This window comes from Lissotriton helveticus, chromosome 9, assembly GCF_964261635.1.
Source record: "Lissotriton helveticus chromosome 9, aLisHel1.1, whole genome shotgun sequence".
In the NCBI taxonomy this organism is placed as follows: Eukaryota; Metazoa; Chordata; class Amphibia; order Caudata; family Salamandridae; genus Lissotriton; species Lissotriton helveticus.
Window position 1 is genome coordinate 1,265,480,180 of NC_136070.1, and position 20,164 is coordinate 1,265,500,343.

At 49.4% G+C, this 20,164-nt stretch overlaps 1 protein-coding gene across 11 annotated transcripts in view; it reads right to left on the minus strand.

Moving 5' to 3' along the window:
• USP19 (ubiquitin specific peptidase 19) overlaps positions 1 to 20,164 on the minus strand; it is a 377,062-nt gene that overhangs the window by 139,052 nt on the left and 217,846 nt on the right. For all 11 annotated transcript variants that reach the window (XM_078661825.1, XM_078661824.1, XM_078661823.1 and 8 more), the window contains one exon: positions 13,476 to 13,613. In XM_078661825.1, the coding sequence (XP_078517951.1) occupies positions 13,476 to 13,613 (138 nt within the window). The remainder of the gene's footprint in view (positions 1 to 13,475; positions 13,614 to 20,164) is intronic.

Below are 20,164 nucleotides of genomic sequence, written 5' to 3' on the forward strand. Positions count from 1 at the left end.
CACAGCTGCAGGGCAAGTTCGTTCCTTGCATTTGTTGGGATAGCAGCAGACCGGGATTGGCACCAATTCTGTGTGCTGGTCCACAGTTCTCGCATTTTCGGCTCTTCTTGGTCCTTCTTCTGTTCCCAGTAGACGAATCAGAGTTCCTGGTGACTGGGCGCCACCTAAAAACTGAATTTAGGGGCGTTAAGGGGAGTGTGAGGTAGGTGACAATCGGCTGCTTACCTCTGAACCATGGAAATTTGTAGTTGCATTTACAGCATGATTGTACAAAGGTCCTTCTTGAGAGGACCTCATTTCCATTTAACCTGCATATTTGGTTTGAAGCTGAATTACATGTGGTCACTGATGCAGTAGAGAGTTCTTCTGCTGTTGTAGTCAAGTTCTCGAAAACTGGCACTGAAGGTCTCGGAGAAGTTGTAGACGGTACCAGAGCTGGATCATCTGAATCCGGTGGAAGAAAAAACAATCTGAAGATTCGTCTTTGGCTTGGTGTATTGTGGGCTAAGGAAGAAGTCACAAGGCATCTAATGCCAAAGTTTCTTCAAAGAAACACAACATACACAAGTCTGTGTCCAAACTTAGATGCCGTGAGTATGTGGAGCATGTGTATCTACAATCACATATGCTGAGAACAGAAAATTACCAAAGGAAAGTAATTTTATACTTAAAATGGCTATTCACTACTGCATGTTCCTTACATGAACCCCTACCATAGCAAATATGAAAGGAGGAATATCAAGGGTAATGCAAATCAGCCCAGAAAATCTAGAATGGAGGCGTCCATTGTTACTGTTACTTGAGGCCATGATGCTACGGGTGGACTCGATTCTAAAAATATTTCTTGTAGAGGACCACCATTCAATCAAATCTTGAGGAAAGATCAGTTTCCTGTGACTGGCCAAACACATTTCTGAAGCAGGAGTCAAAGGTGTGCCTGCGGCATAAGAAAAAGCTCACAGACAGTGAAGCACAGTCTTGGCAGATTGACTTGGCACAAGTGTAAATATATTCACCATTTGATGTTTTTTTTTAAATCTATCTTGAGGAGGAGGGGGCATTGAAAACTTGAACACACTGGATTGTACCACTACACAGAAGCATTTAGTCAGGAGTAAGCATTGGCGGATTTTGCGAATTGGCAATCCGCGAACTTGCGTATTTACGGATTCGCAATCCGCAAAATCCGCGAACTCTCGCGAATTTGTGGATTTTTTTTTGTGTTCGCAAGGATTTCTGCCAGTTCGCGAGGGTTCTGTACCAGTTCGCAATTGCGAACTTAATTGTCGGCTCGCAACGGCCGCGACTATGTTGTTTCTACATCTGGTTCATCATCACAGGTTCACAGCACCCTCTGTTTCACCACTGCCACCCTCTGGTACACCCATGCCACCCTCTGGTACATCACTGCCACCCTCTGGTTGGTTTATCACTGTAGATTATGGGGGTGAAAAAAAGAAAGCACACCTGCCCTGCTTCAACTGACATGAATTAATTTGGGGTTGATTAATGTGCCACTGAATTTAAACTTCCAGTCTGGCTGACACCTGCTTCCTTATCTGTAATTTGCTTTCTGTTGCAGTGCAATTTTTTTTCACAGGACCTTTGTGGCCTATAGTTGCAAGTAGGCAACTGAACTCTGAAGGGGCCCCTCAGGAAGCACTACAGGGAATGGTTACTAATGATAAGATTGAACTTTTGCACCTGCTGAGTGCTTTCAGTTTTGTCTGTAATTGCTTTCTGTTGCAGTGTAATTTTTTTAACAGGACCTTTGTTGTATACTTGTAGCTATTCTCTGAGCCTGCTGTGAGGGTCAGAGCAGGGTCATAGAATAGTTGCAAGTAGGCAAATGAACTCTGAAGGGGCCCCTCAGGAAGCACTACAGGGAATGGTTACTAATGATAAGTTTGAACTTTTGCACCTGCTGAGTGCTTTCAGTTTTGCAAAAATCCAAATATCCAGCAGCATCCACAAAAAGTAATCCTTCCAGGTCAAGATCCAAATCAAAGTGACCAGCACATGAAGAAAGCACTGGGAGGAGCCTGGTGGACAGGAACAGGAAGTTGGAGACTGTGGGGCACTTCCTTCCTCCCACCCCCACCCCCCAAAATGGACTCCTTGCAAAGAAAAAGTGCAGGCAAATGTCAACCTGAGGAGTTATTCTGATAAAAATCATAATTTTCAAGGTTTATGCTGCCTGCTGGTGGATTTCTTGTGCGAAATTGCAAATTTTGCAATCTCGCAATTGCGAGATTGTCGCTGCCCGCCGCATCTACGTGTTCGCAAGTGTTTACTCCCGCGAAATTGTATAGTATTCTAGTTGGCAAGTGCGACCAAGCAAAAAATCCGCTTCGCACGGATTTTACGAATTTTCGGCAAGTTCGCGAGAGTTTGCGGATTGCGAATTTACCGAAAATCCGCAAAATCCGCGAGCGGAACGGATTTTACGCCCATGCTTAGTCAGGATAAGGGCAGACCTCCTACTTATCAGGAATACCAAAACTTGGAAAAGAGTGACCTTAATTGCCGGGTGTTTCCACACAGTTTTTCTGCAACTGAGATATGAAAACTGGCACCCTGGAGGTTTGCAGTCTTGGGCTGCAAAGCTTGCACAATCTGGGGAGGATTGTAAAAAGCATAACCAAGAACTTCAAGTCGAGGATAGGTCATAGGTCACCACGCTTCTTGGGGACAATAAAATACCGGCGTAGAAATTAGTGAAGAGGGACCTTTCATTATGAACCCATTATCAGAAAAGAGAAGGACCTAGCCAAGATTTCTGCATGGAGGCAAGGAAGACATGATTGAGGGTGGATGGGTCGCAGTTTAGTCAAAGTGAAAATACCCAACAAAGCTGGATATTGAGGAATAGTCATATGAAATGTATACACACTTGGGCTCATACGGATGTATATTTTAACAACTACTTCCTAAACCACGAATACCTTAACCACGAAGGCTTAACAACTACCAATGTCAAATCACTACATTTTTTACAACAAGTTCCTAAACCACGAATTAATCCACCTGGTGACTGGCCAATAGATGGCACTATTGTAATAACAATACTTCTGTGTGCGATTCAAAATTGTAGTATTTGATTTGTGCTAAGAGTTTTTTCATTTTCACTTTTCTCAGAACTGCGTTTAAATGTTTATACAGATATAGAAATAATGCCCTAATGATGTGATGTGTTCTGTAAAACATATGTTTTCATAATATATGATACAATCACTTTAAAACAATTTTTTTTTTTAAATTGAAACATTTAAATCAAAATGTAGGAGGGTTGTTTTGAAGATAACGTTTTATTAATGGAATATTTATTTAAATGTTACTTTGTAGTGTGTGCTCAAGAATTCAGTTCAAATATCTTTTTTACTCGTGTTATGGCACTGACCAGGGATGTATGGAAATATAAACTAGCTCTACCAATCAGCTTCTGCCAAAAGCATTCTTTTATTGCCTTGTTTTTCCGAAGAGCTTGGGATGAAATCTTCTCTCAAACAACAAGAATAAACTGACGCACATCCTTCTTTTGGCCCCCCTCAGACCATTTCTCACCGATTCATTTCTTTTTACGAAATGCGCCTTCCTCCTTTAAACACATAAAATTGACTTTGCTTTTCTGTGACCAAGCATAACCTCCGCATAACCCTGAAGCCCAAAGTTCATGGGATGATTTATGGGCAATGCCTCTGCAGATACGTGCCACTTATTACCAAGCTGGCAGGATGAAGGGGGTGAAGATCGTTTGGCAGAAGGAGCGGAGGGGAGAGACTCGTGCTTTAGGAAAGTCGTGCTTTAGGAAAGTCGTGCTTTAGGATTCGTTGTTCAGGTAAGTAGTGATAAACACTTCGTTGTTAAGGATGTTTCCCGGCTCATACTACACACAGGACTCCGTGTGCAGCCGTTTTTTGTTCCCCCGAGGTACTATGGTATTACAGAAGTCGCCGCCGATGCTTGAGCAGCCCTTCTGCAATTCAGCGTTATCTTAAGACTTCAGAGTACGTTCCATCATTTGAATGGGAGCATAGTCCCACACAAATGAGGAAATCACTTACAGACAAGGGAGCAGAGGCAAACATGCTGTTTGGAAGCACATGGAAAGTGCGCCACAAAATAACAGCACACTATCAGTGCGCCCCTCCAGGACAGCCCTCTGGAGGGAGACAAGGGGTGTTCCATGGACCCCCCCACTCCTATACAAATACTGCAGAGGCAACACTGATTCGAAAAGAGGGGTTTTTCTAAGCATAAACCTGGAAAAAAACTTCAGATTCCGCATTTAGTGGGTAGCGGAAGAAAATATTTACTTGGCTTTACTGGCTCGAATAGTGATGTAAACAGTGTAAATTCCAGGTCCAAACGGTCACCTTGAGTTTGGGTTCAAATCTGTAGCAACAAATAACCATTAAAAATTATGGTAGCTATTCATCTAAAGTAGATCCTATTGCATTGCAAATCTATCTGCATTTCTTGTTAGCGAACAGTGACCTATTAACTTGCCTTTAGCCATATATTCTTCCATAATCCCTTACTTTCCCCTATAAATACAATTTAAAATATTGAATGGGGCAAGGCAGATGCTGGAAAAAAGCAGCTTGAACAATACAAGCACTGTTGTGATCTGATTTCACCATCAATAATGGTTGGACCAAGACTATTTTGAGCTCAGATATGGAAAAACGCAGGCTCTTCCCTTGTTCAAGTCGAGCAAATGGAAATAGTTCCTTTTGTCAATGCTTTAAACAAAGGCTGAATAAGGAAGAGCTGAAAAGTTATTTCTGTGGTCTTGAACATTTGCATCTCCAAACAGATAATGTCTACCTGGAGCACATTCATACCTGCCCAAGCAATGGTGCTAATGTACAGCCACGCATCACACAAAGTGTCTGGTGAATGTCACATATATGCCTGTGCTGCCATAAGTGTTGAATATGTGAACCACAAACTGTCAGCCAGCGGACATTTACATGTGTGTACCAAATGTGAGGCTAGAGTAGATATGTGTACCACACACTGTCCGCTAGAGGACATAAAGGCATGGGTACCGGCAGTGGTGACGCGGGCGATGTCACGTGGAGCCGAAAGGAGCCACCCGGCAGAGTGCAGGGATACTGCTTACGCAAACGTTTCTGGATCCAGTCTGACGCCTGGGGAATTCAAAGGTAAGGAATCTGCAGCTACAAGTCTCTAACAGATGTGTCAGTCAGATGACATGTACATGTGTGTACCAACAGTGGCAACAGAGAAGTTCGTGTACTCTTAACACGAGTCCCTAGATATGTACAAGTGTATATCAACAATTGTAGTAAAGCAAATCGTGGCATCAGATGTCTGTCAAAGGACATGTGTACATGTGCCAGCAGTAGTGACAGGGTGTAGTTGCATGTACAAATAAACAGACACAGCAACTTTTTGCGATCTACACCCTTCCAGTCGGATAGGTTTGAACTTTGAGGAGGAAGGAATAAATTATTTATAAGCGGAAATAAGACGCTCATATTTAATAAAGTAGCTAGGGAAATAAATACCAGTCAGTTCTTCTATGTGGCAAATAGATCCAACAGTGCCTAGGTTCATGCTTTTTTCTGGACTAGCAGGTATTATAAAATGTGTCTAGTCCACTCTGAGGCAGACTCCAAAAGCCTACATAGTCTGAAACCAAACAGGTGTCACGTAAAGAGGTTTTTTTCTATCATACATGAATTACTCAACATTTTTGAAAGGAAACCACCACCCTAGCAAAGAAAATGCACTGTAACTTGCTAAACAGAAAATTATAAATTATCCATAAACATTAGAAACTGTGCCCTGAAATACTATTGAATAATGTAAGCTTATCGTATCCTGAAAAAGGCAACGAAATAACAGTGAGACCAAAATACTTTTGCTGCACGAAACCATTCAAAAGTGCTGCGTTCTCCCGTCACCTAGTAGTCTGCTGTGGAGCAGTCTTGAGAAAACAGCCCACTTGGTTCACACGGTGTAGCGTCTAAACCATGTGCCCCACGCAGGTCCACAACATCCCGATTCCTGACAGATTTTTAGGATATCCGTATAAATTGAATTTACATGGCCCTCATAAATTGAATTTATTAGTAGTATTTATACTGAAAATATGACATGGATCCGGGCCTCGTGTGCCTAGGTTAGACGCCCCAAATCTAAACAGACTATTGACCATAGCAGCACAGGTGCTGGAGAAGCTGGGTGAGCCGCGCTGATCCATGGAGAAAAACTGCAGCTTGAGTCTTTCGCAGATACACAAGCTTTGTACTGAGAAGTGAGCTGGGTTGAATGTGCAGAGGCGACAGAAGAAGAGGACTATAATTAGAGAAGCTCCTTCAAGCTGCCAAAGACTGCATTAGAATTTAGACAATAGGGCCTAATGAAATCATGTAAAGACGTTGAATTCTTGCATATTATCTACACTTGAAGCATTTGCTTTAACGTTTGCCAGTTGTCAACTGATTGGAGTCAATGTAGTACACTAATGTGAATTGACAGATTATAATTTCATTTTTAAATTCATACAGAGAAAAGATACATCTATGATTAATTTGTTCCCAAGAACAAATGTACTTAAAAGCAGAGGACTCTCATAAAATCAATACAGTACTGTTGGACTTTGGCCCTTAGGGCAGGTTCACCCCGAGACTTTTTGCTTGAAATGGTGACCTGGAGATGGTGATTTTTGGATTCTGCGCACTTTCACTGTGTCCCAGTGGAAAGTGCGTGCGCACTCTGAGTGCATGTGCTGAGCTAGGCCTGCCCGCCCATAGGAATGCATGGGGAATGTATGTGTCCCTGGTAGTTCCTGATGCGTGGGGTGTACAGGCTTGAGTCTGGTATGTGTGAGCTCGTGAGAGTGAATGCTGCGAGATGGTGTATGCAGCATGTATGTGTCTAGTAGCGAAGCGCCATTTCTAGACATGGCTGTACGTGTGCTGTGAGGGTGCTGGCGTGTGTTTGGCTGGAGCTGGCTGGCATGCCAGGCTCCAGGAAGTCTGGATGGGTCTGCCCGGTGGTGAGTGGGAGATTAGCATGAGTGATGTGTGGGAGGAGTGTACCTGTGTCCTGGATGGGCTGGGTTTTCCCCACACAATGCTGGCTCCGCCCCCCTGTGGTGTGTCTAATGACCCAAGCCCTGCCAGTGAATAGAGAGGGTGGTTGAGGTAAACAGAGTACTCAAGAACCAGCTGCGACTGGTTCCGCCCCCACTCTGCACCCTCAGACAGAGGAATGCACTGTATAAAAATGGGGCTGTGTCCCCACTGAGGTTGTTCTCTTCCAGGATCCTGAGGGGGCTGCTGCTGCTGCTGGGCCAGAGGACCGCCACTTGGGGTGTCTCCCTGCCTGGAGACCCAGTGAGCTGGCTCTGGGCCCAGCCTTGCCCCCCTGCCTACCAAGGACTTGCTGGAACTCTGCCCTGCTTGCTGAGGGCACCTGGGAGCGCTTTATCCTGTTTGTAGCGCTAGGAGCGCGCTTTATGCCCTCTAGCGCTTGGAAGCGCTTTGTTTGTGATTATAGCGCTTGGAGCGCTGTGATTACCCGCCTAGCGCCTGGGAGCGCTGTGGTTGCAGAGGCCGGTGCCCACCCGGCATTGTCCGCCCCAAGCGAGTGCCACCTCGCTTATTTTCGAGGGTTTTTGTCGCCTGGCAGGTGCCCACCCTGCCAGGGACCTTGCCGCCCGTTTTCCACTTTTTCTTCGAGGGTGCCGACCCCTCGGTAACTTCAGCCCCCGCCTAAAAGTGCCGGGAACGGGTCGCCGCGCTGCCCGCGACGACCCGGAAGTGGTTCGTCAGGCCGGCCAATCAGAGCGCGGCCCGACGGAAGTCCCGCCCCCGCAGCCGCGACCCGGAAGTCAGGCAGGCCGGGGGCAGGACAGAGAGGCAGGCGGAAGCTGCTGCCTGCCGGGGCTCCCATGTGAAGGGAGAGCCCCGGGGAGAGGAAGAGCCCCGCCGAGAAGGACCCCAACGCCTGCAGAGTCCCCCGAGGATAGCCCGGTGAGTGGAGAAGGGCTGGGGGACTCCCGCGGGGTATTTTGCTGTCTCGAGTCCGGGAGGGACTCCAAACAAGGCGGCATTTGTTGTGGGGGCCACGAGGCTCCGAGGCCATTGCTGGATGTTCTGAGCCCAGAGAGGCTCCAACGTCGTGGGGGCATTCTGGCTGCAGAGCCCTGAGAGGCTCTGGGAGGGCCATTGTTGCTTTGAGCCCGGAGAGGCTCGGGGGCATTTTCTGGTTGCGAGCCCCAAGGCTCAAGGGGGCATTTTTGAGAGCCCACGAGGGGCTCAGGCGCCCCCATTGTTGCAGGAGCCCAGAGAGGCTCAGGGGCCATTTGTTTCACGAGCCCAGAGAGGCTCAGGTTCCCACGTTGGCCCCATCCTCATCTCCAGCTGCCCAGCACTTCGTGGGCAGCTGCCACGTTTAGGACCCTGACATTGGGACACATGGACAGTCACAGGTGGTGACTTGTGAGATTGGCGCAATTTTTATTGTTACACCTCTGAATGTATTGTTGATGCATCATGTGTTTTCCTCTTTACACCTCTGAATGAATGTTATGCATTGCATCATGTGTTATGTTCTTACACCCCTACAGGTATTGTAATACATAGGTGGTTGTTTTCTCCCTAGTACAGGTGGTGCTAGTGAGGTCCTGTTACCAGTGATTACTGGTTGTGTGCTATTTTGTGCTATATTCTATGTACTAAGTGCTATTTCTTAAAGTGCTACTTCTGATTCCTGACAGTGGTCCAGGTGGCCCTGTCTTGTAAATATCCCCCCCGAAAATTCTGCCCGTGCCTCTGGCACATTGTAAAGTGTGTGTTTTATCTAATGTGTTTTGGTGTAATACAAAGGCTATTTTTATATACCCTTGTGTGGAGTTTCCTTTGTGGTGGGCCTTTGGTTGTTGTTGCTGGGGTGCGTGCGCAAATACTTAACTTACATCGCCTCCAAGTTTAGCCTTGCTGCTCGCGCCACGTTACCTAGAGGGTGAGTAGGGGTTATCTTGGCGTGTAACTCCCTTGCCCTGACTTGGGTGTGGTGGTCTCTGACTGACTTTGGCGAAAGCCCTGGCCAGCCGGGGATCCCATTTCCAACAAGTACCATCTATTTCGAGATCACTATTTGTTTTTCAGCAACATTTAACCTCATGTGCAGCTACCTATTTTGTATACTTTATTGCATGGCCCGGAATGGCTCTCACTAATTGTCTTGCAGATGTTTTTTTTAAGTTGTTTGTCTTTTGCAAATAGCAATTTTTTCCACTGTAAAGCAAGGGGCCAGGGCACAAGGTAAGAAAATTACAAATCTTTCCGCTCCAGACTGCATATACGGCGGCGTCAGTCCTGCCCTCCAGACGGCAGAATCATCTTGTAGCAGCCAGAAAGTTAAGTTGATACCTTTGAGAGAGAAGCAGGGCTGTAGTCCATCTCCATGGTGCTTGCGGTGCTCTGTCTTTGGTCAAATCCTGACATACACATGGCTGCCCATGCTAACAATCTTTTTAAATCTGGAATATCTGCTTAGATATGGTGGGAACATGCCATAATCTCAAGACCGCATTGTTCGTTAGAGATAGAGTAAGTGTGACAAACAAAATAACTGTCAGCATTATAGAGTACAACTGCGACCATATTACGCATGTATTTGAACCCCAGACACAACTGAGGTATGCCTGATCAGCCATCCTTGAAGCCGATACTGAACCTAGCTCGAACCTCAGGACAAGTTGCTTACCTTCGGTAACGCTCTTTCTGATGGATACTTCTAACCGCAGATTACTCACCTTCTGAATATTCCCAAGGCATCACACGGATTCTGTAAACTTTAAAGCAATGCGTCTGCGCATCACTAGGTTGCGCCACGGGACTCTGCGCTGGCTAGATACCACCCCGTAAATGACAGCGCAGAGCCTAGTGAAAGCACCACTGGTGTGCACTGATGTTAGATTTTTTTGCTCGACTCTTTCCGCGACCTCAGTTGGAAAGCAGGACACAATCCTCACTACCACAGAGCGATCTGTGCAGTGATTTATTCTTCTAATGGCTATTCACTACTATAGATTCCTTACATGGACCACTATTATGGCAAATATAAAAGAAGGCATGCCAAGTGTTCTGATAATAAGCACAGAAAATTAAGACTGTAATTCCAAATTACAAGTGATTCTGACCCGCTCTTTTAAGAAACGTTTGGTGAAGGTATGCAGTGAAGAGCAAGAAGCTGCTTGACTAATGGGCTGGATCGAAAAGGCACAAGAATCGAGTATCCACAGCAAAGAGCATTCATGAAGGTAAGTGACTTGCTCTTCTGATGGAAAATTCTGTTCGCAGAATCCGCCCCTTTAGAATGGATACTGAAGCAGTACCTCTCAAACATGGTGGATTTGTCGAGTATAAGCAGACTAAGAAATCCCCCAGGTCTGAATGGCAAAAAGGTCCTATCAAGCAGTAGCACCAACAAATGCTTTAAGCTCAAAGCTCACTCACAAGAAGAGCTGAAGTGATCACAATGAGGAAGAAAGTCTTTAAGGTCAGAAGACGCAACAATCAGATGTACCTCGGCTCAAAGAGCATACAAATGAGAATCATCAAGACTAAATTAAGGTCCCACTATGGCATAACAAACATGTTTTAAACATTTAATAAACTGCATCAAAACAGGTGATCTGAACAAAAATTGTTTGTTGGTCCAGCAGGTACAAAAAGGCAGAAAGGACAGACAACCAACCTTTAAATCATGCCCCGAGCAAGGCCTTGCTGGGACAAATCAAACACACCACCTAATAATTTAGCTTGAAAAGGGTCAGTCTTGCAGACTCCACAACAGGTCACAAATTTGACTGAGGGGCCTGGTGTAAATTGACTTCATACAAGGACACCTGCCTGCCAGGATGACATCTACCTCTCGGTTAGGCAGATCAAATGCAGTCAACTGTCCCGTATTGACCTGTGGATTGCACAGACTCGTCTGAAGGCCATGTCCTTCTGCTGTGGCAGGAGAGCCTCTAAAAGCGGAAGCCTGATCGAAGGGTAAATGCTTTTGGCCAGAAGTCCTGAATCCCACTCTCCTGGCCCAATCTCGAGACATTAGGATTATTTTGGACCAGTCGTTCCTGAGCTTTTCAAAACTTGGGGCAGGGACGGGAAGGCGTACATGAGTCCTGCGTTCCATTCCACCCATTATGCATTTCCTACCAAGTGTTCTTTCAGAAGATCCAATGTGCAAAACCAACACTGTGTTTGGCGGTGGCAAAAAGATATCGCCAGGGGTCCCCCGACCACCTGTGCCACTTCGGGATGCATGACCATTCATCATTCGCTAGGTGCTGCTAGATGAGCTTGTCTGCCCTGGCGTTGAAAGACGCTGCCATGTGATTCCCCATCAGGGTAGGGAGATAAATGCCTGGATTGTCCTGCCAACTCAAGACGCACAGAGTCCTCTTGGCATAGGGTCAAGATGCCTCAGAGCTGGACTGGTCCCAACAGGATGGGGTAATGGCTTCCCTTCTCCGCCCCTTAGATGTTCTCATGGTCTTCAGCGTTTTTTTAAATTTTTCAATCTGTTGTCTTCCTATTCTCTGTGATTCTTCGGAGCTCCTCCGTAGTGCTTCCAGTCCCAAGGGTGGAAAGAAGAATCTGAAGCTGGAGACCAGGAACAGGAACTGTAGGGGCACAGTCAGACATCACACAAAGGATGGACTTACCACCAAATGATGGTTGACGACGCCTACCCCAGAAAAATAAAAAACACAAGCACTGGGATAATTTCAGACCCAACCACTAGATGGCGGAATAATGCACAGCATGTGAATCCAGAAAATAAATTGTGCTGCAAAACCCCAGTTACAATGGACTTCCTTAACTGATCAATTTCCAGATCAGCATAGGGTTGAAAGACCACTAAGCTTGTAGAAATTCTTCTCATCTGGATCCTTAGTCCTTCTTCCTCTACTCTCTAATGTGCTCTTCAGAGCTCTGTAAAAGCCAAACAGTGAGGCGAATGGCAGAGTTAATACTATAAGAAAACATTACTAAGTAAAAGGATGCTTTTCAGTAAGCATACCTTTGTAGCATTCAGTGTCTAATTTGTGCTGCGGTTTGTCGGGCCGAGCTCCAGTATTTATATCCAACATCCGCCTGTGGCACTTGTTACAACTAATGGACTGTAACTCGAGGTAGTAAACTACCATCAGACCAAGGTGACTTGCTGCTTTATTTAAAGATAAATTCAATGTATGTGCACATCGAATGATGCTTGTGCTCTTCTTCGGAGTAACATTCAATAAAGGCATAATTAGTCTGCTTTGATTCAAATTTATCTAGGTTAGGGATGTTTTTACTACTATTTCAATCTTTTGTTGTTTAAAAAGTTGTAGATTCTGTGTTGGTTATTCACACACAACCTTTCCTGCAGCGCATGTAAAAATTACTCGCAGAACACGAAAGGCACAAAGGTACACTGCGATACAAGTCAACTTTTCTATTGCTCTCCACGACTAGCTCTTCAGCTGGTGGGATTTACGCTGTTACCGTGTGAATGGGCAGTCTTTGTGGAAGAAATGAGAGGTGCTCGCCTCCAAAAACAATTGTGTTCCAATATCTTACACAAATACGGAGATATCCTACCTTTTATCAATATCAGAGCAAATCCCATGGTGAACAACATTGTGTATTTGAGAGCAGAAAAGTCACCTGGGAGTAGGGGAGTCTCACCAAGTAAACGCATTCAGATTGTTCCACAGCTGGTGTTCATGCAGGAGTGCCAGGAAATAGTTCACGTAAATGAGGTAAACACACGCAGAGTTTTGGCTCTGTTGGTATTCAGAACATTTGAAATGAGTTCCTTCACATTTACACTTACGGCCAAGCTGTAAGTGGTGTAAGAAATGATGGAAAGTGCATATAAATGGCCCTGTTCATTACAGGTGAGAAAGAAGGGAACCCCTGCAAAGAGAAAAAAGGCTTTCCATGTGTAAAATCTACCAGTTGGGTTCAGAAAGTATTAGCAATATCCTAACCATACGCATGTACATTGGACAATATACACACTACGAGTGAAAAAACAGGGTACACAGTAAACGTTTATACATTTCCCCATAGACATTGAGAACAACTTTCAAGACTTAACTAGTCAAATCTCTTTCATGCGTAGGCATTGCACGTGGGGTGTATAATGTCTGAACCAAACTTTATCCTCAAAATGTGGCCTAACAGCTAGAGCGGTGGACATAGGATATGGGGAACCGGGTTAGTCTCGGCAGGGACGCTCAACATCCTGCGATTCCGGGCAAATCACTTAATCTCCCCGTACCTAACAAAAATTGATGCATCTGTCTGTAACGCAACTGGTGCTCATGTAAAGCGCTCTGATACCTTCAAGCATAGTTAGCGCTATATAAAACAAAACAAAAAACAAAAAAAAGCTAGAAAAAAGCAAACTTTAGGAAAAATATTACTAACCGTGCATAACCCTCCAAGAGCTGAGTAAGGCGAGAATATGTTAGCCGAGATTCTGGAACGCTGACGAGGAAGGGGTAACCAATATTTTCAGGACGACAAGAGGATTTGTGATCAGGCCAATGAGTTTTCTGGCAGATTCTGCAATAAAGCGGTCAAAGAACACAAATTAATGCCTCCACATTCCAGATTAAACACCTCAATAAAACATCAAATGAAGAGCCAATGCAAGCAGTTCTTACACAAAGGAACATAAATATATGACAATGGGCTCCTGTGACAGCTATACACTGAAAACTGCACCGACCAAATGTATTCCTCAAAACAGTGGGGGAGAAAAGAACAAGGAACTTGCCATCAGAATTCCATTTGCGGCTCCCACCTTTGACTTTCCCCAGGCATCAGACTGGATCCAGAAACTTGTTAGTAACTGCCACTGTGCACCAGTAGGTGTTGCCTTGTACTGTGCAACTGCCTTTTCCCTCCTCTGAAGAGATGGTGCGGGTCACAAAGAGGTGCCACACTTGTGCACAAGTTACTACTTGTGTAACGATATATCTGTAAGAGACATTAGTTAGTGATAGATTCCTTACCTTAGAATATCCCCAGGCGTCAGACTGGATCCGGACATTTTTGCGTAGCAATACCCCTGCGCGTCGGTAGGCGTCGGTAGGCGTCGTCTGCGGCTCCGCGTCCGTCGTCGGCAGCGCCGGAATGACGTCGGAGTACTTAGACGCCGCCCATGCGCGCTGACGTCAGTTCTGATACACAGCTTTTCCGCGCCAGATACGCAGAGCCATGATAGAACCAACACTGGTGCCAAGAAACTAGGGGCCCTGAAAGGGGATGACCTTAACCCTAGATATCGGTTTGCAGAACGGGGAGGATGGGTGGGTCGGTAAGGAATCTATCACTAACTAATGTCTCTTACAGATATATCGTTACACAAGTAGTAACTTGTGCATCTGAAAGAGACACGTTAGTGATAGATTCCTTACCTTAGAATAGATACCCCAGCAATACCAACCCCGGTGGTGGGTCTGCGAACCAATAATCACACCAGAAAGTCCTGGAGGACGGAACGGCCAAAGAAGCCATCCCTCCGGACTTGACTGTCCAGGCAGTAGTGTCGTGCGAACGTGTGCAGCGAGGCCCACGTAGCTGCCTGGCAAATGTCCTGCAAGGGCACTCCCCGACCCAGGGCAGTTGTAGTCGCCGTGGCCCGAGTGGAATGAGCCCTCAACCCAACAGGGGGCTCCTTCTTAGCCATGGAGTAACATGCCTGGATACACAAGATGATCCACCGGGAGATGGTCCTCTTGTGCACCGCTTTCCCCTTCTTAGCGCCCACGTAGCCAACAAAGAGTTGGTCATCCACCCGGAACTGGCGTGTGCGATCCAAATAGAAGGAGAGCGCACGTTTTGGGTCCAGACGGTGGAGCCGCTCTTCCTCTTTAGAGGGTTGCGGAGGCGGAAAGAAGGTAGGCAAGGTGATGGACTGCCCGATGTGGAAGGCTGAGACAACCTTGGGCAGGAAAGATGGTTTGGTACGCAACACAACCTTGTCCGGAAGGACAGAAAGGAAAGGTGGAGTACAGGAAAGGGCCTGGAGCTCACTCACTCTCCTGGCAGAGGTGATGGCAACCAGGAAAGCAGTCTTTAGAGTCAGAAGACGAAGAGGACAGTTGTGAAGCGGCTCAAAGGGAGCGCACATCAGGAAGGTAAGAACAAGGTTCAAGTCCCACTGGGGCATCACGAAGGGAACAGGAAGGAACATGTGCGTGATGCCCCTAAGAAATCGATTTACAATAGGGGACTTGAACAAAGAAGGCTGATCAGGGAGCCTTAAGAAAGCAGAAAGGGCAGAAAGGTAGCCCTTGACAGTGCCCAGAGCAGAGCCCTGCTGGGCAAGAGAAAGAAGGAAGAGGAGAACCTCAGAAAGGGGGGCAGAGAGTGGATCCACAGCCTTTGCTGTGCACCATGCCACAAATCTGTTCCACCTGCAGGCGTATACCGACTTTGTGGAGGGACGCCTGGCTGCCAGAATGACATTACAGACTTCGGGAGGCAAGTCAAGCGGCCTCAACTGTCGCCGCTCAATCTCCAAGCTTGTAGGTGGAGACTGGACAGGTTCGGGTGGAGGACCGTCCCCTGCTGCTGCGACAGAAGGTCCTCCCAAAGGGGCAGACGAATCGGGGGATCTACTGACATGCTGAGTAGCTCGGGATACCAGTATCTTCGTGCTCAGTCCGGAGCCACAAGGATGACTTGGGCCCGGTCGCGCTTGATCTTCTTCAGCACTCTGGGCAGAAGTGGTATAGGCGGAAAGGCGTACAATAGACCGCAACTCCACTCGCGACGAAAAGCGTCTCCGAGCGAGTGCCACCTTGGAAATTCCAACGCGCAGAACTGATGACATTGCGCGTTCTCTTCGGTGGCGAATAGATCTAACCAAGGCTCTCCCCATTGCTGAAAGAGGCCTTGCGCCACGTCCGAGTTCAGACGCCATTCGTGATCCATCAAGCACCGACGGCTGAGTTCGTCCGCCCTGGCATTCAGAGAACCTGCCAGGTGTTGAACCACCAGGGTCACGCCCTGATGTTCCAGCCACTGCCAGAGGCGCAGAGCCTCCTGGCATAGGGTCCACGACCCCCCCCGCCCTGTTTGTTGCAGTACCACATGGCGGTGGTGTTGTCCGTGAACACCTGCACTACACTCCCCTGGACAGAGGGGAGGAATGCCTTCAGCGCTAGACGAATCGCCCGTAACTACAACAGGTTGATGTGGAGCCGGGCCTCCGCCGGAGACCAGAGTCCTCTGATCTCCCCCTCTCCCATGTGGCCACCCCAGCCCTGGAGGGACGCGTCCGTCACAACTACATGCTCCGGGTGGGGTAGGGAGAGGGACCTGCCACTGACCCAATCGCGGTCCGTGTGCCACCACTGCAACTGTCTCGCAGTGCCCTCCGAGATCAAGACGTGATCGGACAAGTTGCCCTGATGCTGGGCCCACTGAAACTTGAGGTCCCACTGCAGAGCCCACATCCGCCACCGGGCGTGACGCACCAGTAGGATGCAGGAGGCCATCGGCCCTAGAAGCCGTAGCGTCAACCTGACCGAGACTCGGGATAAAGGCTGAAAGATGGGAATCAGAGCCTGAATATCCCGAACCCGCTGTTCGGGAGGGTAAACCCGAAACTGCGCCGAGTCGAGAACCGCTCCGATGAAGAGGAGCTTCTGAGAGGGACACAGGTGCGACTTCGGCACATTGATGGAGAACCCCAGCAAATGCAGGAGGTCGGCCGTAGTCTGGAGGTGGCTGACGACTGTCTGGGGCGAGCCTGCCTTCAACAACCAGTCGTCGAGGTAGGGGAAGACTGACACTCCTAACCTGCGCAGATGGGCTGCGACCACCGCCATCACTTTCGTGAACACCCGTGGGGCGCTGGTAAGGCCAAAGGGGAGCACGGTAAACTGAAAGTGCTCGTGGCCTACCGTGAACCGCAGGTAACGCCGGTGGGCCGGCAGGACGGGGATGTGAAAATAAGCGTCCTGCAAGTCCAACGCTACCATCCAGTCTCCGGGATCCAGGGCAGCCAAGACCTGAGCCAAAGTCAGCATCTTGAACTTCTCTTGACGGAGGAAGCCGTTGACGTTCCGTAGGTCCAAGATCGGGCGCAGGCCCCCCTTGCCCTTCTTGGGCACCAGAAAGTAGTGGGAGTAACATCCACACCCTACTTCTGGCCCAGGAACGCGCTCGATGGCCCCCTTGGCCAAGAGGGCAGTGACTTCCTCTTGCAGAAGTTGCAAGTGATCCCCCGACATGCGGTGGAATTGCGGTGGCATGGCTGGAGGGGTCGCCTCGAAGGGGAGGGAGTAGCCCCTTTGTACGATTTGCAGCACCCACCTGTCCGATGTGACAGTGCGCCAGTGGAAGTGGTGATGGCGAACCCTGCCTCCCACAGGCGTCACATGGGCCTGAAAGCTCGGACTAGGAAGGCTTGGAGGCAAGTGCTGCGGAGGGAGGTGTGGACTGGCCTCGCCGCTGACCCCGACCGCCGCCGCCACGGCGGTTTCCACGGCTGCCACCGCGCCGTGTATTCTGCGGTGCGTGGCTGGCAGCACGTGTGGGGACGCCCCTCCCGTGGCCACGAAAGGAGCGAAAGGCACCCGATTGCTGGCGCGTGGCCGAGAGGCCTAAGGACTTGGCCGTAGCCCTGGAGTCCTTAAAGCGCTCCAGCGCATGGTCTGCCTTGTCGCCAAAAAGGCGACGGCCATCGAACGGCATATCCAGGAGTGTGGCCTGGACATCGGCCGAGAAATTGGCGGACCTCAACCAGGCGTGGCGGCGAACCGCCACTGTCGTTCCCATCGCCCTGCCCAGTGAGTCCGTGGTATCCAGCCCACACCGGATAGAGTATCGCGCCGCATCTCGACCCTCCACAAGGGCTTGGGCGAGTTTAGCCCGGACCTCCTCCGGGCATTGTGGCAGCACGTCCGCGACAGTGTCCCACAGGGTGTGGGTGTAGCGGCCCAAGAGACACGCGGTATTGACAGACCGCAGTCCCAAACTCAGGGACGAGAAAACTTTCTTCCCGAACTGTTCGTATCTCTTGGATTCCCGATCGGGCGGGGCCGTCGGGAATGCGGTCTGGGAAGTGGAGGCCTGGATGACCAGGCTCTCGGGGGTGGCATGGGTGGACAAAAAGCAAGGGTCGCCCGGAGCCGGGCGGTAGCGTCTGGCCACGTTCCTATCCACAGGCGGACCCGTGGCGGGCTTGGACCAAGCGCCCACAAGAACGTCACATAAGGCTTCATTAAACGGCAGCAGAGGCTCACTGGAGCTTGCCTGCGGTTTAAGAACCTCAGTGAGGAGGTTAGTCCTCACGGCCGCAACGGGGAGCTGAAGGCCCAAGGCCTTGGCCGCCCTCGTTAACACTACACTATAAGCAGCCCCCTCCTCCGTAGCCACGGTGGGAGGGGAGACAAATCCAGTGTCTGGCGAAGTGTCAATACCACTGGCCTCCCCAAGCTCATATGTCCAGTCCTCTTGAGACTGGCACTCCTGTGCCAGAGGGTCCTCAGACCCCTCCCAATCACCTCCGTCACCAGTCTCCTGTAACTCAGGGTCAACAGACTGGGCCTCCTCATGGAAATAAAAATCTCCAAAGGCCGTCGGAAGCGGCGCCCAACGGCGCCGGTCCGGCGTCAGAGTCGGACCAGAGGGAAGATTGGGGACGGCGCCCGCAACTGGGCGCCGGGGACGACACCCTTGGGGCCGGCGCCGGTGAGGTCGTGAGGTCGACCGGCGACGACCCGGATCCGGAAACAGGTCCGGTGAGGTCCTGCGGCGCCGGGACCGAAGTCGCCGGCAGCGCCGGGGCCGAAGCACCCGGCGGCGTCGGGGCCGAAGCGCCCGACCCGCTAGGGCCTCCAGCCGGGACCGCTGGGCCCGAAGGCGCCGCGGGGCCCGGCCGAGGAGGGAGGGACTTCATGGCCATGAGGTACCGCTCGACCTCCTCCGGCGTCGCACCGTGCCCAGGGACCCGTAGGTGTGGGGCAGGCGGCGACGCTTGCGACTCTCTCGGAGCCACGTGGGCGGTGTCGCCCGAACCCCCGGCCGCATCGTGCAAGCGTCGGGGTGGGTCGGAGGAGCGATGATGCCGCTCCGACTTCTCATGCCTCTTACCTGAGGACTTGGATCCCAATGACCGATGTCCACTCCCGGACCTGCGAGGACTCCGACCCCTCGACCGGTCCCTCAAACTCCCGTGGGACCGGGACCTGGAACGGCGCGGGGCCGACTGCCGGAGCTCGAGCCGCTTGCGGGACCGCTTCCGCCTAGCCTTCGACGTCAGGGCCCGGCAGTCGGAGCAGGTGCGGTCGTCGTGGTCGAGGCCTAAGCACTTCAGGCACCGGCGATGGGGGTCCATGACCGACATCAGTTGGTCGCACTTCGAACAGGGCTTGAACCCGGGCATCCCTACCGGCACCGTTGGAGTCGAAGACTCGAGTAGAAAAATGATCAAAAAGATCAAAAGTTTTTGTCAAAAAATGACTAGGGGTAGAGCTTATCCGGATCTGGGCTAGCTGGCGCGGAAAAAAGAAGAACTGACGTCAGCGCGCATGGGCGGCGTCTAAGTACTCCGACTACGTCATTCCGGCGCTGACGACGGACGCGGAGCCGCAAACGTATTGCTACGCAAAAATTTCCGGATCCAGTCTGACGCCTGGGGATATTCTAAGGTAAGGAATCTATCACTAACGTGTCTCTTTCAGATATCAGTATACAACATAGGATTTCGTGCCCTTAGACAGTGCTTCACAAAGGTCCCCTCCACAGAATGGGAAGGCGAGAGGGCAGTGAGGAATCTACAGTTAGATAGAGTATTCACTAGAAGAATTGTGTTACTTACCCTGTAAGCATCTGTTCTTGGCATGCAGTGCTGTAAATTCACATTATTTGTATACTCCTGCCATCTAGTCTTGGGTCCATTCACTAGAAGAATTGTGTTACTTACCCTGTAAGCATCTGTTCTTGGCCTGCAGTGCTGTAAATTCACATGATTTGTATACTCCTGCCATCTAGTGTTGGGTCAGGTTGTGGGCAAGTAGTTAATCTTCGAAGAAGTCTTTCGAGTCACGAGACAGAGTGACACCTCCTCTTGGCAATAATACGAATGGGCATCAACT